This window comes from Sinocyclocheilus anshuiensis, unplaced genomic scaffold (genome assembly GCF_001515605.1).
Source record: "Sinocyclocheilus anshuiensis isolate Anshui unplaced genomic scaffold, SAMN03320099.WGS_v1.1 scaffold1170, whole genome shotgun sequence".
Classification (NCBI taxonomy): Eukaryota; Metazoa; Chordata; class Actinopteri; order Cypriniformes; family Cyprinidae; genus Sinocyclocheilus; species Sinocyclocheilus anshuiensis.
Window position 1 is genome coordinate 23,500 of NW_015538055.1, and position 25,380 is coordinate 48,879.

The 25,380-nt window shown below is 38.0% G+C and overlaps 2 protein-coding genes across 5 annotated transcripts; one reads left to right on the forward strand and one right to left on the reverse strand.

The window, feature by feature from the left end:
- The first annotated feature begins 6,102 nt into the window (after positions 1 to 6,102).
- Positions 6,103 to 12,489, forward strand: LOC107682371 (uncharacterized). 2 transcript variants are annotated; one of them, XR_001633472.1, is made up of 4 exons: positions 6,103 to 6,452; positions 9,075 to 11,100; positions 11,969 to 12,105; positions 12,354 to 12,489. XR_001633472.1 is itself a non-coding variant. In XM_016478632.1 (3 exons), exons 2-3 carry the CDS (start codon positions 9,261 to 9,263, stop codon positions 11,989 to 11,991), a joined length of 1,863 nt encoding a protein of 620 aa, XP_016334118.1. In that variant the 5' UTR covers positions 6,103 to 6,452; positions 9,075 to 9,260; the 3' UTR covers positions 11,992 to 12,129. The 2 variants fall into 2 exon arrangements, 1 of the variants encoding a protein (XP_016334118.1); XM_016478632.1 differs by lacking the exon at positions 12,354 to 12,489 and having other exon boundaries at positions 11,969 to 12,129.
- LOC107682388 (transmembrane protein 87A-like) lies at positions 11,107 to 24,903 on the reverse strand. Of its 3 annotated transcripts, XM_016478646.1 has the most exons (22): positions 24,704 to 24,903; positions 24,222 to 24,291; positions 23,902 to 23,993; positions 23,700 to 23,819; positions 23,445 to 23,495; positions 22,720 to 22,785; positions 22,131 to 22,193; positions 21,931 to 22,048; positions 21,639 to 21,700; positions 21,236 to 21,419; positions 20,682 to 20,781; positions 20,260 to 20,353; positions 20,026 to 20,097; positions 17,814 to 17,922; positions 16,496 to 16,554; positions 16,294 to 16,397; positions 16,122 to 16,195; positions 15,513 to 15,574; positions 15,236 to 15,288; positions 15,016 to 15,046; positions 14,571 to 14,627; positions 11,107 to 11,397 (listed from the first exon to the last, which is right to left on the reverse strand). In XM_016478646.1, exons 1-21 carry the CDS (start codon positions 24,839 to 24,841, stop codon positions 14,586 to 14,588), a joined length of 1,764 nt encoding a protein of 587 aa, XP_016334132.1. In that variant the 5' UTR covers positions 24,842 to 24,903; the 3' UTR covers positions 11,107 to 11,397; positions 14,571 to 14,585. The 3 variants fall into 3 exon arrangements, with proteins under 3 accessions (XP_016334132.1, XP_016334138.1, XP_016334127.1); XM_016478652.1 differs by lacking the exons at positions 11,107 to 11,397; positions 20,026 to 20,097 and adding an exon at positions 18,246 to 18,314 and having other exon boundaries at positions 14,026 to 14,627; XM_016478641.1 differs by lacking the exon at positions 11,107 to 11,397 and having other exon boundaries at positions 14,030 to 14,627.
- Between the last annotated feature and the right edge of the window lie 477 nt (positions 24,904 to 25,380).

Consider the following 25,380-nt stretch of genomic DNA (forward strand, 5'->3'; position numbering starts at 1 on the left):
TATAGGGAGCACTATATATATATATATATATATATATATATATATACACACACACACAGATACTTTCATGAGAGAGGGAGAGAGAGCTTTTTAATAAATCTTGTTTACATTATAATCAATTTTATAAATATATAAATAAATATTATAATGGGTATGTATATATACATATGAATATTTACATTTTATATATAACAAAATATATTAATATATTAACTTCATTCAAAAGTTAGAGAGAGAGAGAGCCCTTTCTGAGAATTAATTCTACCTCTAAATTTTTTCAATGTTATATTTTGGTCACTGGTCATCCTTACTCAACTGTAAGCTAATACCATTTCTTACTGTTCTTATTTTCTTACTATATTTAGAAATGTCCCTGCCGAATGAACTTTGTTTTTGTTTTCTTTAATATGCCCGGTTTAACGTACTAATAATCCCATACAGGAACCATCTGTGTGGCTCATTTGTTGATTGACTCATTGGTTATACTCAATATTCAGACATCACTTGAGCATCAGAGCTATGTCTGCACACATTTCATGCTCTCTATGATGGACAGTGGTTGCACCAAAACTCCTTTGATTAATACGAAAAGAAGCATTTCACAATGATTAGCTGTTGTTTTCAGATACCATTACTGTGTCCTGCCAACACGAGTGGGCAAAGGAACTCAAGTAACTTAATGAGATAGCATGGAGCTAATCGACAGGCTAGGGCACCATTGGCTGGGACCTTGGCTCCCAGAACCCCTCTCCCACACAGCAGGGCTCGGTCACAACAACACCAGTGATTGAGACTGACAGGCTGTGCGCTAATAAAGAGATTACATGGAAATCCCTCTGAAGCCAACACTTCAGGACAGCATTCGTTTGGATATCTAGAACAGCTGCACCTCAAAGGTTGTCCATGCGTGAAGTTAACATTACGTTTAGGCCACAAGGGACACATTAACCAATCAGCATTATACTATAAAAGGTCACCGAACAGTGCAGGTTGTCTAAGCTGTCTACCGGGGCAGTGGGATGAAAGATCTCAACTTGCTTAATCTAAGAAATGTTCCTCAAATGAATGGTTGTCAAGCACAAAAATTGCTTGTTACCCTCAAATAATCACAATTTAAAGGGATGGTTCACACACAAATGGAAATCCTGTTATAATTTACTCACCCTCATGATAATCCAAATTTGTATGACTTACTATTCTCTGATATTTTGAAGAATGTTAATACTAAGAAAGTCAATGGGGTCCAAAACAACCGTTTTCACATTTTTCAACACTTGTTTTCGTGATTAAATGATGACCAAATGTTTATTTTGGTCTTAATTATACCTTTAAAGTCACGTTGAAACTGAAGTAGCGACAAATTTCTTCCAAAATGTTACATACATCAGAGTGTATCAGAGTGTAATGGATAACTGAAAAAATGGGGGGAAAAAAATAGGGCGGGTTGCTTGATTGTATGTTGAGATTTGGGTGTGAGCTAGCAGGGGCGGAGTTTAAGTGGATTAAATGATTGGAGAAGTCGTGTCAACATCTAGTTTTCCTCAGAAGGTCCAGTTATGACAATTTGATTAAATATTAAAAAAAAATGTAACGCAATGCATGGATGAATTGTTCACAACAATGTTATTATTGTTAGCTAAAACTAAAACTATATAAAATTTGTTAATTAAAAAACAAAAAAACGCATTTTATTTCAGCTAGTTGCCAAGGCCACATTTTTCACTCTCTTTAAAGGGTTAGTTCACCCAAAAATGAAAAGCTGTCATTAATTACTCGCCCTCATGTCGTTTCAAACCCGTAAGACCTTCGTTCATCTTCGGAACACAAATTAAGATATTTTTGATGAATTCTGAGAGCTCTCTGACCCTCCCAGACAGCAATGTAATTAACACGATCAAACGAAAACAAAAAAAAACGACTTTATTCAACAATTCGTCTCCTCCGCGTCACCCTGGTGCTATTTTGGAGAATATCCACTGAACGTAAACAGCATATGCTATTCTGTGTCAGCTGCGTCACAGCTGTGACACAGCTGACACAGAATAGCATACGCTGTTTACATTCAGTGGATATTCTCCAAAATAGCACCAGGGTGTGCCTAGCACCGCGTAGAGGAGACGAATTGTTGAATAAAGTCGTTATTTTAGTTTTTTTTTGCATACAAAAAGTATTCTCGTAGCTTCGTAAATTACGGTTGAACCCCTGATGTTACATGGATTATTTTACCGATCTCCTTGCTTTTTTTCTGGACCTTGATCGTGGTAATTACATTGCTGTCTATGGGAGGGTCAGAGAGCTCTCAGAATTCATCAAAAATATCTTAATTTGTGTTCCGAAGATGAATGGAGGTCTTACAGGTTTAGAACGACATGAGGGTGAGTAATTAATGACAGAATTTTCATTTTTGGGTGAACTATCCCTTTAAGTTTAACATGAAGTACTAAAATAACAGTAAATAAACTAACTTGAATAAATGAAAATTAAAAAAATGACAAAACACAAAATTACTCAAACTTTAAAATTAAAGTGAAAACAGAAAATAAAAAATCTAATTCAAAAATATTAACAAAAACGATAAAAGTATATGAATGATACTGAAAGAACAATGTTTCACAACAAGATCCATAACAGGCATTTAGAAAATAGATAGAGTGAATTTTCATTTAATGGCAACTTCTCAGTCTCGAGCATCTCAGTCTTCCAGTGCATGTTATGATATTGCTGCGTCATCACCCGGACAGCAGCAGGCCTAACATGGCCAGCTCTTATTTTGGATCAGATCAGAACTGATGTAATCTCCCCTTACAGGAGCTGATGGATGTTTTGTGCTGGCGAGAAAATAAATAGGGATGTGGACAGCCAAAAAAATGTTCATTCCACCAAAGTTCTCCTAGGTACAGGTTGCAGAGGAGTGAAGTATGCCAGAGCAATCTATTTCACATGGCGCAGCTGAAACCTAATTACACAGATTAATGTCCCATGGAAGGTGCCATTACCTAAATAGCCTCCTAAGAAAGGAGGAGACTTCGCTTCAGCCTAAATATGCGGTTTAAATGCTTCAAATCTAGATTCGAATATGTACGTCTTTACTTTCTCCCGTCTGCTGCTGCAGTAAGATTTTGTGCAGCCTTTAATTCCCCCTCTGCAGGCACTTCTCTTGACAATGACCGTAAGCCTGGATAAGTCTCCACCCCGCCTCTTCCGGTGTGAAATATTTAACCAGGGCTGCCAGTAGCAGAGCAAAAGGCCAATCTTATCATTTAATACTGATTTTGTTCCCACATCTTACCTGTTTAGTGTGCAAATGCAGGACTGATTAAACTACTTTTACTTCCCCAGCGAAACGTCAGGGACCCGGCGTTGGGGGACTAAAAGAAGTTGATCGGCTCACTTCTGATCCCGGTGTTTACAGCTGCGTGTGGAAGCACGTGCAGGTCATCCTGCCACGACACCGGCTTCTTAAAATAAGACCTCGGTTGTGGTGGATGAGAGAGCGGGAAATGGAGTTGACAGTCAGAGCCATGAGCTTGATGCGGCCTTCGGTTGAATGTGTCAGACCAGAAGCACCCCAACCCCCAGCTTCACCCCTCTGCTCACACACAAGTGCGTGCTGTCACAAGGCATTAGCGTGGCAGAAATACACACATTTGCTCCTTCCACTCCATCCAAAGCCTGGGCATTTCACAGCAGTGGCGTAACATCTTCCCATTCCCATGCTAGAGCCTATGTGACATCAGATGTGCATTTACAGGCTTGGTGGCAGGTTTTAGTGGGCTGTTGAAGGAAGAAGCTCGTGCAGATGCCATAACTGTAGGAAGAAGAGTGTTTTTTTTTAAGGTTGTTTATAGTTAATCAGACTCGTCTGTCTGATTGCAATCAAGAGTTGACCTTCAGACATCTCCGTTTCTGTCATTGCTCTTAGTTGCTCATGACGTCGAGCCACGGGTTAGAAAAAAGTCTCAAATTTTATTTATTTATAATTGCTTTTCATACAAAGCATTGCGTTAAATTTGATCTATCAAATTGCATATACAGTGGTAATTCAAGGTAATTAACATGATAAAGAGAAATAAAGCTGCATAAGACTAAAATTAATTAAATTAAAAAATAACTTAACTAAATAAATTAGTAAAGTGCAGCACAGTTCTCGGTCACTAAATGCATAGGTAAACATATGTTTTTGTAATTTTTTATATAATTTCATTTTCATGTATTGATTTTTTACCTATCATGACCATGTATTACCAAGAGGCAGCCTATAACTGCCAAGTGATCTATCATCTTTGAAGTGCAGTGCAAGGTCAGACAATACCTCTGTTCATCACACACGTGCACACATAGCCACATACACAATCATAACTGTTACTTCTTGTCCTGTAAATATAATCCCGTTATCCTGCTATTTATAGATCGCTCCTTCAAACTGACCAATCCTTTATGCTCCTCCCCTTGGCTTGAATGAGGATGATTTTACTATGATTCTTTGGCAGCTTGATAATACTTCAGCGTCGCTCAGTTGCGGAATGAACCAGACCGAGACTGAATGTCTGACTTGATGATGCCTCCAGACAGATGTGGCATCCTCCATGAGGAAATTAAAGCTCAATGAAGGAGCACAGAATTCTCTTGCAGATGCTCAATCGTATGAAATATTCATCACAGAGCGATTCATTTCCAGTGGAACGCACATATTATTCTGGCCTTGGGGAAAAGTTTTGCCCAATATTTTAAACAGGCACACAATAAAACAATTTTGGCCTTGGCACATAGTCCTAAAAATTCCAGTTCATCCCCTGGCTGCTTTAGGGTCTCAAGAGCAATTTCTGTGATGCAGATACTTGTAATAATCTTTCTTATTGTTCAGCTACATCAACCCAATATGCACACGGGCCTTTGTTCTGATTCCCCAACAATTAGCTTCAGATAATGAGGTCAGTTGTTCACATTTCTATTTGTGGAGCCTGTGCAAACGTCTTTTCATTTTGTAAAGGAGTGTGTAACAGGGTGAGATGTAACACCATCAGTTTAACCAATTAGAAATTAGCTACAGCAGTGACATCACTATATACCAGCCTCCTCAGGCTTTTAACTATATTTTGAATTTTGCATTGTGTTTGAGGGTTAAATATTATAAATAAGGGTTTTATATATATATATATATATATATATATATATATATATAAAATTCATTCATTTTTTTTCTTTTTTTTTACCACAATAAATTCATGCACACAATTTTAAATGTCCATGTTTTTAAAATTGTTTTTACATCTCACCCTTGTAGAAAAAATGGAAGCAAAATTATCTTTCTCTCTCTATACATATGTATATGCCTCCATTAAAAGACAAACAAAAACTTTCTATTTTTACCACAATAACTTTATGCACAAAATTTTAAATATCCATGTTTTTAAAATGGTTTAACTTGCACGATTGTATGCTTTCTAGATAGCATACTTAAAAAAATACAAATAGAAGCAAATATCTCTATATATATAGCCTATATATGTACAGGTGCATCTCAATAAATTAGAATGTCGTGGAAAAGTTCATTTATTTCAGTAATTCAACTCAAATTGTGAAACTCGTGTATTAAATAATGCACCTGTATATCTCTCAATTTTTTTGTATTTTCTTACTATGTTTTACCACAACAACTTTATGTATAAAGTTTTAAATTTAAATGTCCATGTTTTTAAAATTGTTTTTACATCTCACCCTTGTAGAAAAAATGGAAGCAAAATTATCTTTTCTTTACGTTTTACATGTTGTAGGCCTACATTCTCTGTACTTGACATTAATTTGCACAGTTTATGGATTCGTTGTTGCTTTCTAAACAGACAAATCAGAGTTTAGGATACATTTTAGGACACCTAGGAACATAGGATACATAGCAAAAGCAGTGAGTTACAGACGTTGAAACTAAACATTACAACACTCCCCCAGTCTCCCCGACCACTCGATCTGTTGCCCTGCGTCACTGAGTTGCAGAAACAATCTGCGGACCTGCCGCAGCCAATCTGAAGGCTCGTGATGCAACATCACCACATTTCACGCAAATCAGGGGAAGTGGCTGAAATTAAAGTTACCATCTCAACCCCGTACAGTAACCCTCTTAGTGTTGGGGGCGGGTGTGTGTGCGTGTGCCGTGTGGTAGCAGGGTGCGGTTGGTCTCCCTGGTTGCTAAGGGCAACAGGGTGAGATAGATGGAGCAGCAGCTGCGCGTCTGTTAATACCAGCGCTCGACCCTCAACGTCCCCGCGCGCGAAATTCTCTCTACACACACACACACACACACACACAATTTCTCTCTCTCTCCCTCACACATACTGATCTCACTTCAGTCAAGGCATGAGGATGCGAGCGGGGATTTAGTTTGTGTCTTTTCCAGTCTACAGCAGATTATTACCTTTCCTCCAGCACACGGGAAGGATTTACACACGAGGAACAAGGTTTGCAGACTCTTTTCTTAGTTATAATGTTTTTGTTGTATTATTTCGAGTATTTCTGTCGTGCAGAACTTCATTTTGTATCCTAGATCTGATTGCCCATCTTTTCTTGTCAAAATATCTACGTGTTGTTTTGCACGCGTCGCCTATGCAATGGATATTATAAGGAAGTGCAGAGATTTATTTGGAAAGGACAATAGGCGCCCAATGACTGCGCCCTGGGATTGAATTCGTAGGCATAGTGAAATTGAGTATTTGGTTCAATGAATCCGTTTCCAGCGTGTCTTGCTTTGTGTTTATGTTTTTGAATAAGGACATCTGCTTCACTATTGCGTGTTTGCTCAAGCAACTGTTACGAGTTCATTAATTCATGCGATCAACTTCGCCAAACGTGCCAGACTGTCCTCCCGCATATTATCAGACGCACTCAAGTGTGAATTTGCGCCCAGTCTGTGGTGAAGGCTATGTATCAGTGAAAAACCTTTTTAAAAAGCAAAAGCACTTCTGTCGCTGAATTGGATCCTAACGAGATTTCGAGAATAAAACAAGCATGGCTTTACCACAATAGACACGGAATGCGCGCGCGGGTTGTTGTTGTTTTCCCGCTGCATGATGATTTCATAATTCCCACATCACACATTTACACGGTGACAGACATGTTACTGGTTACTGGAAGCTTCGTGAATCTTAATATTGTTTAATTACTCACACTATTGTGAGGTCCTATAAATTGGTGATCCGAATCAAGTGACATGAATGAGCATTGTTCAGGGTTGTTTTCCAGACACAACAGAAGTAGGATGTCTGCTTGCGTCTTTTCGACGTTTTTTGGCAAATAACGTACTACTCGTGCAGCGCCGTCAATTAAAATAACTTGGGTGATGTTGATAAACACATTTTTACAAAATGGAGGAGATGGTTAGGGACGCATTAGCAATGCAAATGAGGTTTTGAAGAGCACTGGCACCTGCTGTCTCCAGCATTTGCATTGGCTTTTCCCTCGTTTCTCATTAGAATTATGTTCTACTTCTGCAAGCAAGGTATGTGGGTTTGAGCCCACATTTAGGGCTTTATCGAGGGAGCTTCTCCAAGTCTCTTCTACTGCGTTTGCATAACAAAGGGCAAGGTTTTTGTCCATGAAAAGAGGGGACAAATCCGTCAAGCCTCAATTGTCCCCAGTGTCAGTCGGATGGGTAAGCAGGGTCTTGTGCCCCATCAGTAAACAGATTCAGTCACAGCGAAATCCAATTAAGCCATGTTCTTTCCATCAGGCTTTTTACAAGGCAAAGAATATTGCTTCTGTTTTTTATGCTACTGTACTCATTTTACAGTGCATACAGTCATAACGTTCCTTGAATAAATCAATTATGTAATGGCGCTTTTCCACTGCATGGTACGGCACGGTATGGCTCGGTACGGTTCACTTTTGGGGGGTTTTCCACTGGGTACAGTACCTGGTACCTGGTACTTTTTTTAGTACCACCTCGGTTGGGGTTTCAAGTGAACCGTACCGTTACCAAAACGTGACGTGTAAACTCTGCTGATCACGGATTGGCCGGAGAGAATCGTCACTACCTGCGTCACTGAACTTGTGACACAAACACAAAAGAACCGCTAGATTTAAATCAGCACAGCCAGCGAAGGATTGAACGCAACTGCTTTGAACGAGCGCACCTTTTTTTAACAACCAAAACGTTTTTTTGTCTGTTGCGGAAGAACAGACGTTCCTCTCGTTGATAGCAGAGGAGCGGATCCAGCGAGAGCTTGATGGGGCGACGCGGAATGAAAAAGGATTTTTTTTTTTAGGAGTCGTGGTAGTAGAGGCGGCGCAACTATAACGACATGTGAATAATCCCGCCCACTCTAAAGCGGTACTGAACTGCAGTGGAAACGCAAACCGTGCCGTACTGAGCTGTGCCGAGCCGAGTCGTACCACGCAGTGGAAAAGCGCCAAAACTGTCACATGTGGTTTCACCTCTAGCGTCTCAGACCGAATACAATGTAAAATAATTTCAAATTCGCAAGTGGGTTCAGAGGAAGCATTAAATTGCTTTAAGCATCAAGAAAGCTTGACAAAAGATACTTTTTTTTAATCACAAAAGAATTCTCTGTGTAGAAATAAAAACAGCCCCAGTGTTAAATGATAAGAGTTGACCTAGGGTGAAGAGTTTAGAGGTTTATAATAAGATCTTTCATCGTCATATGGGCAACGGTATGTTGACTTATTTTTGCATTTGCCATTTTCATACAACACATATATGTGCATTTATGCAATGAGATAATCTAAATGTCAACAGAAGATGTGTATTCAGATCAATATCTAAATGTGAAATGTTCTATATTAAGTACAAGAAAAACTCCTCAAATCGCCTAAATGGTAAAAGAAATCACTGATCATGTGTACACTGGTGACTCCAAGGTGACTGGAGGCACTTAAAGGCAGCATGATGTTGTCTAGTACATTCTTTATTTTTACCTCATGTAGAACACAGTAGTACAGCTAAGATACAGAACAAGTTTCAAGCATTGTAAAAAAAAAATAAAAAAAATAAAACATTTCTCATATGCTGATTGATATACATGCAGCCAATTTAAAACTGATTGTTGTCTTTTTTCTCCTTCTAGCTTTGAGGTCCATCTACTCCATACGGAATATGATGCAGAATTGCCCATTTCTTATGGAAATAAGTTGGATAGGAACACTCACAGAGCTGCTGGCTGATCATCAATGAACTCAGTTCCATAAAGAACTCAAGGAAATAAGTATTTTTCAGCTAGGAAGACCTGATAGTTGGAGTTTTTATTTTCGATATGGCGGCAACTGAGGCTAATGCAGAGCCTGTCCAAGCAGACATTGTCGAGAACAAGGCCGAGGTAGAAACCACAAATCCAGCCCCAGCTTCAACAGAGGAAGCCCCAGCTTCAACAGAGGAAACACAGCCTACTACTGAGGCACCACAAAGCACAGAGCAACCAGCTGATAGCAAATCTAAGCCAGCCTCTGAGAAAATATGGGACTCTTTTTTAAATAAAAGTGGGCTTGGAAAAGTAATGGGAGGGAAGAAAAAGAAGGAGCAGCAAACAGGAGCTGAGGACACTACTGGCGAGGAGCAAGATAAGGTCTCCAGCCAGAACGATCAAGGGGATACTGCAGGCCCTAAAGACCAGGAATCTAGTCAGCCAGCAGAAGCTGGCGAGGCTGCAGCCGATGGGCAGACTATTGAAAAGGCACCAGAAAATGAGGAGGTTTCCCAAGAGCAAAAGGCATCTGGTGCCAAGCCAAAGCAAGGAGAGAAGTCTAGTGTTAGGGACTTCATTCGCAAGCCTGTTGCTAAAATTTTCTCACACAAAAGCACAGACAAAAAGGATGGTACAGGGGCACTTCAAAAACATGGCAAGGTTCGGTCAAAATCACTAGACAGGCTGGAGGATGCTGATGCCAGCACAAATGTGGCAGACCAAGCAGAGGAGCCTCCGACTGCAGATGAGCCAGACAAATCTAACCCCCAAACAACGAAAAACATGAAACGCTGGCACTCTTTTAAGAAACTCATGGCTCAGAAAAGTCACAAGAAAAGCACAGATGAGTCCAAGGATGCTGAGGGTGCAGAAGGAACCAGTGCAGATGGAGCAGGAGACAGTGGGACACTGGATTCCACTACAAAGTCAGAGCACTCTGGGCAAAAAAGGTGGAAACTAAAGAGATCTTGGACATTCCAAGGACTGAAGAGAGATTCATCAGTTGTTGGAATCCACAAACCAAAGGACAAAGACTCTTCAGATGTAAAAGATGAAAACGCCCCAGAGGCTGAACAGGGGACGGAAGATGTAAAGGTAGCCAGCGACGCAGAAGCACAGGAGAAGATTAATGCTGAGGGTGAGGAGGAGAAAGGAGCAACTGCTACTACACAGAAATCTGTGGACCAGCATGCAAATGAGATCTGGACCTCTTTCAAAAAACGAGTTATTCCCAAATCAAAGAGGGCAGCTGACACTGGTGGAGTAGAGGAAGAAGCAGCGGGTGAGCAAGAGCAGACTGATGAACCACAGGCTGGTAAAGACTCAGGCAAGACAGCCAAGGCAAAAAGGACACACTTCAACCGTGCTGTGTCACTAAAGAACTTCATACTGCGAAAGGGGAAGAGTACCAGCGTGGACATGGGGGAGGGTACAGCAGCCCAGAAAGATGGAGATGGTACTTGTGTGAGTGAGGCTAAAGACCTGGATGGCCTTGATGATGCAGCTGGGGCAACTGATGTCCCACAGACTGTATCAGAGGAGCAAACTGTGGCTCAGAATGAGAGCAATAATGAAGCTCAGGTGGCAGGCGAACACAAGAGTTCTGATGGAGAGGAGAGGTCCCACACTAGTGCACCATCTGGTCAGCCATCAGACAAGTCTCACGTAGCAGATCCAGCACCAGAGGGTGGAGCCCAGACAGAGCCAAAAGCCAATGGTGAGAATGGATGCTCGGATGCTACATCAGAGGACACCGCAGCACACAGTCATGAAGCAACAACCCAGAATGATGTGAAGGGTGATGAGACCAACCAGGAGACCATAGACTCTAGTGGCAAAACTTGTCCGAAGGATGGGAAGATCCTCAATCAAGACGGGAAGTGTGATACTGTCAATGCAGTTGCCCAAAGCGGTGAGTGTGAAGCTCCAATTGACTCGAGAGATCTACTGCAAAATGGAAATGGCAAAGCAGAGGCTAAATTAGGAGTAGGTACTAGTGTTGAGGTAGAGACTGGGGGGGATGGGGCCCCTCAATGTGGAGGGTCCCTTTCTGGGTCAGCGAAGACCAATACCGATGAACAAGAGGAAGCCTTGAAGAGGATGTTCTATGAGGTTGCAGCTTCCATCGTTCGTGCAGTTGTATCCTCAGCCACTGAACAGTTAGCCAAGGAGAAGGACGTTCTGGACAGTAGTTTGAAGTGTTTCCAGCCTGAAAACAATAGCAGTTACACAGATATTAATGTCAGTTACTGTCACAGAGAAGTTACTTTAAATCAAGGATCTCTGTATTGATCCTTTATGATCCTGAGCACCTTCATCTGTGTTTGTGGGTACATGTTCTGGTGTTGTGGACATGTCAAAAAGATATTGATATACTCCATCACCCCTTTAAAAAGTTGTGAATTTTAGGGTCAGTGAATTCAAAGGAAGTTACAGGTGCTGTAATTGAGCTGTTGTAAAGTTATCCAAAGTAGCAATTTATGTATTTTCAGGAAGTATTCTCTACACAGAATTTATTAAATGAAAGATTACAGCATGTCTCTATGTTAATGTCGAACCACTAATAGTTAAGTGTTTTTGAGGAAGAGGTTTTTCACAATACTGTCACATGCAGTTGTGTAGTGTTTGCCGTTCTGTATTATAAAGTTTAAAATTTATTTTTGGTGAACGTAAATGAACCTGTTCCCTGTGACAAAAATGTGTGTATAATTAATGAAAATTTGAAATGTAAAAAATATATTGTAATATATTCTGAAATCTCTTCTGTTATCATTTACCAGAAAAAAAGGCGGGAAACGTGTGACGCCACACAAAGAGGATTAGATCTGCATGGGATTCGTTCAGCGAGGAGCTATGCCCCCCCCCCCCCTCCCCCAAAATATGGAGTAATCACATGTTTACGCCACGATTCACCATGGTGAGAGATGCAATCCACATAGTTTAAAAAAAAATCTTGAAAAGCAATAATTCAGAATCATCAATCAGTGCAGTTCTTGCTAGCATTCCATCATTGTAAATGTTTTGCCTGTCTACTAGTGAGATTTTATATTGTCATAAATGACATTCCTTTGAAATGTTAATCTCAGTGATCTCAAAGTACCGTGATCATAAAGACTGTTAGATTTATATTAATTGCCATTCTGTTTGTAATTTTCCTTTGACTAGTTATGTGATACAGACACATTTGAAATAACAGCTCACCAGACTGCCCCCCGAATTGTGAATTCAATGCGGAATGTGCTCTAATCTCTGTGTTTTTGTTTTTAGACTGTTATCTTGTGTACATGAATAAACCACCATTAAACATTAAGCAATTCTCTGGGTTTTCTTGCAGATTATGCCATCATTGACAGATTTTAGAAAATGCTGACTAATAACAGATTAACTGGGTTTGCTATTTGGGGCAGTTGTAAAATAGTCTCAGCTAATGCAAATCAATGGAGAGAATTTGTTTAGTTTCCCTCCAAAAATACTGCTTCACAACAGTGCATAATTTGCATCTTGGAAATGGGAACACACATTATATAAAACCCCTAATATGAACACTATTATGAGAAATATCAGTTAATATTGGATTGCATTCACTGCAATTTAATATCCTACTCCATCCTCAATATTTGTATTGAGCTCAGGTGATTATGACTGCCATCCTTGACCATCAACACACTGTCCACTATTTACACTAAATCTCTGAAATCATGCTTTTAGCATGGTAACTGCAGATTAACAGAATGCCTAGCAACAGGTTTTGGTGCAGCATTCCCTATAGCTTACCACAGGGTCGGGGTTAAAGGGATAGTTCACCCAAAAATGAAAATTTGATGTTTATCTGCTTACCCCCAGGGCATCCAAGATGCAGGTGACTTTGTTTCTTCAGTAGAACACAAACGAAGATTTCTAACTCAAACCGTTGCAGTCTGTCAGTCATATAATGGAAGTGAATGGGAATCACGGCTTTGAGAGTCAAAAAAACATACACAAACAAAACCAAATTAAACCCTGCGGCTCGTGACGATACATTGATGTGTAAAGACACGAAACGATCAGTCTGTGCAAAAAACTGAACAGTATTTATATAGTATTTTACCTCTGATTCACCGCAATGTCCGAACTGTCCTGAGCGTGTTCTCAACAGCCGGCCCGTGACGCGTCTTCTTCTACTTCTTGCTTTCTTCTTAAAATTTTATTGGCGGTTGACAAATAACAAAATGGTGTATTTCCGCCACCAACTGGTATGGAGTGTGGATCAAAATGACTTACTCACTTACTCCCCCCCTTTTTTTTAATATTCTCACCCACAAATTAATTATTTTACTAATTGACCATTGACACTCCTAATTGAGATTGTAGATAGAGTGTCACCCTGGGGGTAAACAGATAAACATCAAATTTTCATTTTTGGGTGAACTAGCCCTTTAATGAAGAACTGTGTAAGTATTAACAGATAATGAGCTGACTTAACAGGGACAAAACAGGACAGAGATATTGAGACTGTATTGGCAAGTGGGTGAAACTGACACTGCATGACAGACTTTTGAATGTGGCTTTGAGAAGAAATCAATACCTATCGACAGCATGACCCGGGTGGACTAAGCATTAGGTCTCTTCTTACATGTCAAAAAGGGTCAATAACTTTTTACTGTTTTTGGTATAAAAATATTTTTATTTGCAACATGCATTTGCATATGCTGCTAGATATACTGTGGCCAGCAGTCCAGCTGGTCCCAGGGGAGAAAAAAAGCCTTGGTTTGTTTGAATCAACTGGAGGGAAAAAAAGTTTTAAAAGTTTTTTTACACTAAAACTCCTGAAAACTGATTTTCCCTAGTCATCTAACTGTACCCAAAGGCAGGCGAGTGTCTATTAACTATGACAACAGAGCATTAAAAACTCACGTCAGATAAATCCATTGAAAGGCAATCTGCTTAATGGTGCACAGGCCAACAAGATGACACTTAATGGCCACTTTAATTGAAAATATCACCAAGTCAGGAAGGTACTGTTAATTTGTGAAAGCATACTGACGAATTAACGAAAACCAGAAGAGAAAGCTTTTATCTTACATGTTTTCCCATCTTTATGTAATAATAGGATTGTTGTGCAAAAGCCTCTTAGTGAAAGAGCACAATGCACAAACTAACGTGTTTTAATCACATTTTGTCCCGTAGATATGTAAACAACAGTCAAAGGCAATTTACAGTTATGTTTTAAGAAACTCTTACACCATATTATTTGAGAAAATATAAATACAAACAGGCAATTAAAAATAAAACAAAATTCTACCCTCATCGTCCCACATATGTACAGATGTTACTTATGAAAAGCTCATATTTTAGGATAAAGCAGTTTTGCATTGTCGTACACATTTTATATACATTACATACATCTTCTTCATAGATCTACTCCATTTTGGACATCTCAAATTTTGTGGTCATGATCTCCTGAGGGGGGGGGAAGAAAGAAAGAAAAAAAAAAAATGAAAATCATGAAAGAAAGTCATCTTTTAAACAATGAGGAAAGTGAGTCATTTAAAAAAATGCTGTGCAATACAATGAAATTCCTCAAATAAATAACAATACAATACATATGTATTGTAGTATGTAATCTCTGATCTCCTCTTTAGAGATTTGTCCACATTGGCTGCAGTTCGATATACGAGCACATCCAATGTTAGCTTAAGTGAGCTCTCATTAGTCAGACAAAACCTCCAAAGCCTCAGCGCTCCTTTTGTTCCAAGCAGAAAAAAAACAACAGAGAGACTCTACTCTGCTCTACTTTAGATGCTCAAAGGGCGCCTACTGCTGGCCAATCAGAATATGAGACACTTACCTCGTCTGAGTCTAGCAGAGGCGGCAGTGCACTGCAAAACAAAGAGAAGGACATGTCAATGACATGGCAGAGATTGCTGGTAGCTTTACAGGCAAACCGATGACGTGTTTGGGTGTACAAATAATCAGTGCCATACTGAAAAGTGCTATTAGTGCTAGTATCTATCATTCTAACCATAATTTCTATACACAGATGACTTTTATATGATCCCTGGACTTACACATCAGCCATTGATGAGGGAATGTTCTCCTCAACCCATTTGAGATCTTCATCCTGGATGGGAATATAAAACAAATTTACCATGAGGCGAAGGCCTTGATATGACCAAAAATATGCAGCGTATTTGAGAATACACAACAATAAATTTTTTTCACGCAACAGGGTGTTTTTTAATGTAAATGGCACTTCTAATCCTTCATAAGGCATTCTTATATATGGCAATACAACATGCTTTTCATGAAACGATTTTTTTTAAGCCAAGTATTGTTATGAATTACCACTTTGCTGGGTTTTGCACTTCCATTGGTCTCTGGTTTCATTCCTCTCATTTTCACACCCTCTGTGAATTCAAGTATAACTGGTTAGAACCAGCTAAAGGCAGTCAAATGAAAGCATAGCAAACAAAGGCTGATAAACCAGATCTGCAGACTTGATAGGCAGCATTCAAATGTGCTGATGAAATGTAAACTGAATGTTTTAAAGTCGGCATTAAATGAAAAACGACCCCATCTATTTTCTAAATGCATGTTATAAATCTTATTGTAAACGTTTCTCTATGTATTTGTTTGATAAAAAAAATTGACCTATTAATTTTTTTTTTATTCAAATAACTTCATTCATTGAGTTCGTTTAAGCTCATGTACATCTGCCCTTACTTTTGAGTGCAACACCCACAACTCAACATCTAATCATCAACCGATGTGTACAACCTAGGCATACATTTTTTATTTTTTTGATCTGTCTGATCACAGTACAGAAAAAAAGATCTGTTGCTACTTCCGTTTCATCACGACTTTAAATCAAATGCATCATATGTAGTGGAGAATGAAAGGTTCTCCAGACTACTTCTGTCTCACACCTGCTAATTTTTTAATTAAGACCCTTACCGAAGGCTTCATTCATTAGCTGCTCCCCCTCTTCTTCCTCACTAACCTCATCCACCAGTGGACTGAAGGCATACCTGAAGGGTTCAGAAGGACAAAGATTGACGATCTTGTTTCTACTATTAGCGGTGTTTACAAATGGGGTTGACATATGGTTAGAAGTGAAGCGCTTTACCTCTGGCTGTTGGCTGACGGCCTCCATAAGAACATGATCACGAGCAGGATACTTGAGAATAGGAAGCGCCAGAAGGCATCATCTATCCACAGCTCTCTCCAGTCCTACAAGAATAGTTGAAGGAAAGGTGTCATTAAACGTACATGAGTTTAACTAAAAGCACAGAAGACATATTTATTACATATAAAAAGAGAATGCTTACAGATTGGCACTTGGATAACTTGAAGGTCTTTGTTGTCCACACAATAAATATAACAGAAGCTGAAAGAGAAGCAGAATTTAATTATGAGAACATGTGGCAGAAAAAGAAAGCAAAATAAATACACATATGCATGCATACACTTCATTTCAAATGTTTGGGCTAAGAAAGATTTTTTTTTTTTTAAAAAGACATCTCTTATGCTCCCCAAGGCTGCATTTATTTGATCATTAATACTGTTTGTTTGTTTATAGTTACCAGCTATCACGGCTATGTTCATGGCGAGGGGAAAACAAAAAGGTAGACATGGACTTTTATAAGAGGTTTTTAAAATTCATCTCAGATAAAAATTAAAACTAGTTTCACTTCACTGAAAATCTGTTATCATTAATACAGTAAAACAATAATATTGTGAAATATTAGAATTTTAAATAACCATTTTCTATTTTAATATTTTATAATTATTATAAATAATTATTTCTCTGATGGCAAAACTGAATTTTCAGCAGTCATTAATCCAGTCTTCCGTGTCACATGATCCTTTAGAAATGATTCTAATATGCGGATTTATTTATTATTTATGATTGAACGCCATGTCAGCAGCAGTGACTATACAGTAGTCAACATTTGAAGTGGATCAAAAAATTTAATCAAAGTTGTCCTAAGACAGGGCTGCATTTTGTTTTTAGGTTTTAGGACAACTTTGATGAAAGGTTTTGATCCACTTCAAATGTTGACTACTGTATTCATGGCAAAAAATAACTGCATCACTCAATCAAGTCAGTCAATATCCTTTCAAAATAATGTTTACAATAATCTAACAATTTTTTCTAATATGATGATTTGGTGTTCAAAAAAAGCATTTCTTTGCTTTATTATCATCCATATTAAAAACAGTTGTGTTGATCAAATATCTTTGTGGAAACCATGCTACATTTTTCTCAGGATTCTTTGATGAATAGAAAGTTCAAAATAACTTTTGTATCAAAAAAATCTTTTGTCTTACTGACCCCAAACATTTGAACGGTAGTGTATCATTAAGGAAATATCAGTGCTTGCAAGTTTTTAGTAAAATGATAGTTTGAAATGTTGTAAACCTAAATATAGCAAGAGAAAGAGACGGAGATTGAATGTCCCCAATTATGGCTCACTTTCCATTAATAAATCATGTAACCCAGATGTTTGACATAGACCAATCATAATTCAGTATGTGAGTATTACACAGACATTAATCACTGGCAGTTTGGCATTTCAATGCAGTACTGTAATCCTGTCAAAGATACTTTGCACAATAATGTAGTAGTGTGTGGCATTTGCTCACCGATGACAGCGAATATGAGTGTGTTGGTGAAGTGTCGGTAAAGGGACAGTTTGACCACATTTCTCCTCAGCCGAAGGAGCTTCATCGTCTGGGCCAGGCTAATGAAGATGTGACTGAGTGTCAAGGACTATATCTGATCACTAGGGCTCAGCGACTTCCTGTTCAAACGCAATGCAATGCAGACACAGCTTACTTTGCAGTAAAAAAAAAAAGGGAGAGATGCGAAACTGTAGAGAGTATTCCTGACTGTGAACATGCACGGGTTTGTCCTTTAAGTGTTCTCAAGCTTTACAGAAAATCACGGAAATTGCAAAGAGAAGGAGAACAAAAAGAGGGGTCATCAACATCCCACATGCGCAAGGCCACTGTTACACAACCCATTTAGAGAGAAAGAGGGACACACACAAACAGCAATGGAGAAACGTAGGATATCCACCAGCAGAGGGTAGAGTCGAGAACAGCCAAGGGGATGGCAGCCAGCAACACCAGGTCATCTTCAGCCTGACAGAACAATATAGGGGGAAGATAGAGGGAAAGACAGAGAGAGCCAGAGAAAGAGAGAGAAGAGTAGCACCATCATACACCACCATCAGAGGGTCCTACATAGGGCTGGACGATTTCCTATTTATGGTATTCATTACCTCAATATTTATGTATTTGCTCTGATATGGCTTGGAACTAACTTTTTTTTTTTTTTTTGCATAATTTATTTCTGTTATGGCAAAGCTAAATTTTCAGCAGCCATTACTCCAGTCTTCAGTGTCACATGATCCTTCAGAAATGATTCTAATATGCTGATTTGGTGCTTAAGAAACATTTCTTATTATGATCAATCTTGAAAACAGTTGTGCTGCTTATTTTTGTAGAAATCATGAAACTTTTTTTCAGGATTCCTTGATGAATAAAAACTTGATGAATGTAAGCAAACATTACAATTTATTACTAAACAATAATATTTCACTCTTTTTTTTTTTTTAAGTGAATTATTGAATCAGAATCTATGCACAGTTAAACTGATTAACAGAAATAAACAGATCTTACCAACTATTCTACTGATACACCTACTATGGTGCTTAATTTCATATTGCAATCAGGATCATCACAAATACATCTTAAAGTGGTCCTATTATGCTTTTTAACTTTTTCAACTTTACTTAGTCTGTAATGTTGCTGTTTGAGCATAAAAAAGATCTGAAAATTTCAAAGTCCACTTCAAAAGGAGATATTTTATTTAACAGAAATCACTTTCAAAAACTACAACGAATGACTCGTTTGGACTACAACGCATATTTTCCATGATTTGTGATATCACAAATACCGATGAATGGGACGAGACCTGGTTGAGCTGCACTAGAGAAGGCAACGAGTGTTATCACTATGTCGGAGACACGCTAACTTTCCCAAGGCAGACGAACTTAGAGTGGTTACAATCATCCGGGTTTAAATCACGCTCAAATTGATTTGATTTTGACGCAATATTTTACACTGAAGTTCGCAGGCGGCTATGGTAAGGGGCATGACATTTCCCGACCAGGCGCCGAGTGGTGCCAATCACAACACACACTGGCCCAGCTAACCAATCACAGCACATTTCGTATTTCAGAAGGCAGGCTTTCATTTGATACAGGAACTATTTGAGCCGTTCATGCCAGACTGGGGAGAGAGGTGTTGTAATAATGTAAAATATGTGAAAAATAATGTGTTTTTCGAACAACCTAGTATGAGAGCCTGTTCTAGTACACCCCCAAAACAAAATCAAGACTTTGTAAAAGAGCATAATAGGACCCCTTTAATATTTAATACATCGCCGAGCCCTAGTTGCTCACACATTGCAAAACCATAACCACCATTCAGCCCAACAAAGGTAGATCATGCTACTAGCTTTGAGGCAAGACTAAAAATGGAGAAAGAAGATATTCGACAAAGCATTATGCCAGCTGCACACCACTACCATCACATGAGCCAAAGAAACTGAGAAGAGCAAAGAGAGACTCAAATTTCCATAACATGGCTTCCTAAAAATAACTGTGCAGAGTGAACCTTAAGCACTAGTAACTGCAATACAAAAAAAATAAAAATTAGAAGTTCAACCTCATTAGATCTACTTTCATTTCCATCTATCTGTCCCAATCTACACCATGCAGAAGTCACTTGAATTACAGCACAAAATGAATACATAGTCTTAACAGATGACTGACTTGTGAAAGGATATCCACCACACAATACAAGAATCAATGAGGGCCATAACAATGTCACAAAGCAGCCTGCTTGAACCACCGTGCTCCTGCGAGAGAGAAACATTAAGCTTCACATGACATTTGGTGCAGCATCATCATTTCGTTAAATTAGGAGGTTTGTCACAAAGGTGGACGTGTTTCTCCACTGGTCACTATTTTTCATTTTGTAGTGATAGTGTGTTCAGTTTCAGCTGCGAGACTCTCTTTACCGTGTTGACTCTCAGTACTCCTTCTATGATAGAGAAGATAAGGTAGAGCAGTCCTACCCCCACCACCCTGTGCAGCAATGCTCCTAGTCTTGGTCTGCAGCAAAAAGGTGGAGTTATTGAATGAGAAGTGTATAGAACTATGCTGAAGATTACTTCAGCAAATGATGTTATTAAAAGTCTAAAAAGTCATTTTTCAATATTATCAATGTTAAAACAGTTATGCTGCTATTCTTTTTTGTGGAAATAGTGATACATTTTTTTCAGGATTTGATTTTTTTTATAACCATGTAGTAACAAAATGTTTACTGTCACTTTTGATCAATTTAATGCATCCTTGCTTTATAAAAGTATTACTTAGACTAGATGATTTTAATCCATTTTGTTCAACTGCCTCAATATATTACTGCTTCAAAACAACTTACTTGACTATGCCATATCCAAGGCTAGCAATGATGACCAGTACTCGAGCCAGGGTTCTTTTTACTGCTGAAAGTACCTCTGCAAACACCACTGCACCTTGAACTGCACATGCAAATAATGCACTGTAATGACTGCATTCACTATAGTAACCAAAGTCACATCAGTCATCAAACATAACTCACATCAAACATAAGCCTCAGGATTTATTAATATAATAGACCAGATTACTATAATGTACATCAAAACAGTTTGCCTTTGTGTTAACCATAAAGCAGCTTTATTTTTACATTTACTAGATTATCAGAATTATAAAAATATTAAAAACTAAATATTAAAGTCTTCAGTTTTCGTCACATTATGCATGACATATAAAATCTAACCTATTTTGAGTTCAGTAAATGATCTCATGTTTAAATGCCAATGCATTATGTTGTAATACACATAAAAAATATCAAATTTCAGCTGCAGACACACAGTAGGGTCTCAGTTCAAGTTGTTTGTGAAATTAACAAATATATATAACCGGTTTTAACAACACATTTTTGAGTTGCGTTACCCGAGTGGCCATCGTAACGGATGCTCTGGAACTCTGCATAGTAGACTGCCTTCTCAAGCATGCCCAAAAAGATCACTCCTCCAATCCAAAACTGAATCCGAAGCAGGTCTCTCCAGTAACATGCAGAGAGAGCCAACCACAGCACGCCCAGAATCACATAGATGATGCACATCACCATGTAGAACTGAAGACAATGGGCATTGAAACAGACAATTAGAACAAAAATATGGTTGGAAGCTTTGTGAATGAAAGAACCACCCAAAATGCTGCACAAAATGCTGTTGCTACTTTCACATTTACAATAACATACAAAATGAAGCCTTAAATAACTACTGCAGTTAGACAATTAAAATAAAGAAAGAAAGAAAACACACACACACACACACACACAATGTGTACTCACAATCATCAATGGCCATTCAGATGCTGAGATGTATTGATGGGTGCCGTACATCCTGACCTCCACTGTATAATATATTTTTAAAACTATTAATATTAAATATATATTAAATATAAATGCTAATTTACTTATAAAACTGGTCATTAAAAAGGCCCCTTTGTTGTCAAAGCAGGTTGTTCTCAATCACAAGACATTATGCTGGTAATCAAAGATCTGGCTTTTAGAGTTCCACAATAGTTTATCACTACATAAAACCTCATTATTACCGTTAAGGTAAGTCTAATTAGAATCTTACGTTTTATGCTTGATTTTGATTCTTTAACAGATGGATTTGCCTCAATTCTGATGATGAACATATAAGGGCTGTCTTCCCAGGTTTGTGCCACTGCAGTGTGTGATTTAGACTGTTTTTCCTACAACAACAAGACATGCATGTAAAAAAAGAGCCAATTTAAAAACCTTTTGTGAATCATGATTCTGTGCTTTAATACTCACTGAGGTCTCCACTGATAAAGAGTCTTTGCTTTTTGGAGCACTTGATGGGTTTGTTGCTGCAACCTGATCATGCAAACATTTGAAACAGTGAACCGCATTTTAACGTTGTTGGCATGGAACTTCATACAAGTTATGTCATATTACATCCTTTTCAACAAAATGTACCATAACTTAATAATTATATCAGGGCATTAAAATGAGTCATTCACCCAAAAATCTGAATTCTGTCATTTTTTCCTCACTCTCATGTTGTTCTCATTAACACATAAGTTGCTCTTTTTCATACAATGAAAGTAAATGGTGACTATGACTGCAAATGGTTTCAGGAGACTCAGAATATAGTGCAAACGTCGTAGGGACTACTTTTATTATGTCTTATATTGTTTATGATCCTTTTTGAAGCCTGACAGCCCCCAGTTCCAATTGATTTTATTTGTATGGCAGAGAGCAGCTCAGATATTCTGTTAAAGATTTCCTTTTGTGTTCTACAAGAAAAAAACATCACAGGTTTAGCGGGTGAATAAATGATGACAGACTTTTCATTTTGAGTGAATTCCTAAAAAAATATTAAAACAGATTATGAACCAACATCTTTTGTCTGCCCTTCTGTCTTCCCTGCGTCCCTCCTTCGTCTGCCTTGTGAATTTGTGGTTGGCTGAAACACAAAAGAGAGCCGACAACGGTGTTTTATACAGCAAGTAAAATTTTGGATTGCAGTAATTAAAACAATTTTTTTTTTATAAATAATATATTTTTTTTCTCTAAAATGATTCTGGCATTGTCATTTCCCATTTCGCAATTCCTTTCCCACTGGACAAAATCTATGCAGGATTACTAGTTTAATAGCAATATGTTTATGAAAGGTGACCCTGGGCACACACTCAAAAGAACCAATGCTTGGTTAGACCAGACATTCAAATGAACAGCAAAGTCTGCTGATTGTTTAAGCTTTGGCTATTTAAGTTAACAATAAAACAGACAGAATCTGTGTCAGATAATCAGACTGACAGATGAAATACCAATTACAAGGCTCTTTGGAAAACTGGATTCTGATTGGTCAATCACAGCATTCTGTGCAGCTGAATTAGGCAACAGATTTCCTACGTAGCTAGCTGTCCTAGTTTCATATATCACTCAACAGTCTCTTTCTTCTCATATAATCTTCTCAAATCAAAATTTCATATAGATATATGTTAATTATTAAATTCAATTATGTACTCAATCAATTTTGCACATGTGGATGACCATATACACAAGCTACCACCATTTTTGACCCTGAAAAAACCCTGGTTTAAAAGCATCAGTTCAACTTACCGAAGTCATTGATGTCAGACGTTCAGGATGATCAAAGTTTTCTACTGCAAGCTGGGGAGTCCAATAAAAAAAAACAAAAAAAACTCAATGACAGATCTTTTGCCATTCATGTTAATTTGTCAGACCTGTTAGACCTGACTCAACTAAAAAATACTAACTAAAACTAAATGCAAACCGTTTTATGTTCATCAACACAGTGACAAAATGTACATTCATTGAACAAGTTATGCACGAGAGAGTGAAGATGGCATGTACCTTATTTCCAGGAATACTAGATTCACACTGTATAGGCTCATACTCGTGGTATATGTACAACCCATTGCTTCCTTCGCGCTGTACATAGTTGTTGTTAAAATAGAGTGCTGCTGATTCAGGCTTTTTTGAAGAAAAGAGAATTGTGCATATTAAACTGCTGTTCAACTTCAAAAATATCACTTTTTAGAAAAAACACACTTACATCAAGTCCAAACACTTCATCGTAGCAAGGAGAACTCCGCAAATACCATGCTATAGTGAAGTTTACAGGACCAGCACACGCTTCATTGAGCACTGAAATATATACAGCATATGAATAAATATGCAAAAAATCATCAGAGCAGCCAAAGCATGGCATTCACTGATGAACTGGATTAAATTACTTTGAAAAAACTCACAATCGAATGAAAACAAATGAAAAAAATTTAAAATTTAATTTAAAATTTTGAATAAAAAATAGCCTGTCAGTGTTAGAGAAAATTTAGAGAAAAAAAATGTAAGAAAAGTAAAGCGCATACTCACATTTTATTTCAATTAAAGTATTATTGAACATTGTCTTCGGAAAATAGTAGAACTTTTGCTTCGCACCTTCCTAAGACACACAAAAAGGAGGATTCTCACAATTTCATGATCTGACTAGTCACCCTAAAAATGAAATACCTCATGCTCATATATCACACAAGAAATGCATTTGTAACTGTAATAAAAAGATTAGAATGAAATCAGCTATATTAGGGCAAGACCAGACTAAGAAATCCTGTAAAGCTACTGCCTAGCTTAGCCTCATCCCTTAGGACACATTTTCACTGTAGGCAGATTACATCATATTATCGATCCCCAATATATATTCTACACATTCTTCAATTCTATAAATTCATTTATAGTAGCTGTTAACTGGTGTGTGTGTGTGCATGTAAAGACAATGGCCTGTCATGACTCTGAAGACACAACACGAGCGTCAAGATTTCACTTAGCCTGGATACTGCAGGTGGGAATGCACTTACATTATCCACATCCAGGACCCAATATCCCGGCTCTGATATAGCAGTCAGCGGTGGTATTAATACAAAATGAAGGATGACAACAAGCAGTACTCCTCTGAGTCTTGCCGATACCAACGATTCGGTCGTGACAGTCACCATTGTTAAGGAAGCAGATGACGTTCCAACTTGTGCGCGAGCTACACTTCCCGTTCCCTGTGCAAATCTACATCCTGTTCGACGTCACTTGGTGGGAGGGAAGAACAACTACTAAAACAAATTTAGATGTTTTTTTTGTTAAGTTTTTATTTATTTGTTTATCTGTTTATATTTATTTTTATCCACTTTTTTTTGTTAAGTTTTTATTTATTTGTTTATCTGTTTATATTTATTTTTATCCACTTTTTTTGTTAAGTTTTTATTTATTTGGTTATCTGTTTATATTTATTTTTATCCACTTTTTTTTGTTAAGTTTTTATTTATTTGTTTATCTGTTTATATTTATTTTTATCCACTTGTTTTGGCCTAATTATTTTAGTAGAGTACCACTGTGTTTTGTATTCTGTTGCTTTTTTTGCTTTGTCAAAATCAAAAAGTGCTATTTCTAAAATTCTACATACTAATATTTAAGAACATGGAGAATGTAATACAACATTTTCTCACTAGAGAGCGCTTAATACATACCTATGTAAAATGGGCAT

Coding starts and splice junctions, on each gene's coding strand:
- LOC107682371 (XM_016478632.1), top strand. CDS start 9,261: ATGGCGGCAACTGAGGCTAATGCAGAGCCTGTCCAAGCAGACATTGTC. Junction 11,101..11,968: donor CAATGCAGTTGCCCAAAGCG/GTGAGTGTGAAG, acceptor ATCATTTACCAG/AAAAAAAGGCGGGAAACGTG.
- LOC107682388 (XM_016478646.1), bottom strand. CDS start 24,841: ATGGTGACTGTCACGACCGAATCGTTGGTATCGGCAAGACTCAGAGGA. Junction 22,049..22,130: donor CTTTATCAGTGGAGACCTCA/GTGAGTATTAAA, acceptor TTGTTGTTGTAG/GAAAAACAGTCTAAATCACA. Junction 15,289..15,512: donor GTGCAAAACCCAGCAAAGTG/GTAATTCATAAC, acceptor ATTCCCATCCAG/GATGAAGATCTCAAATGGGT.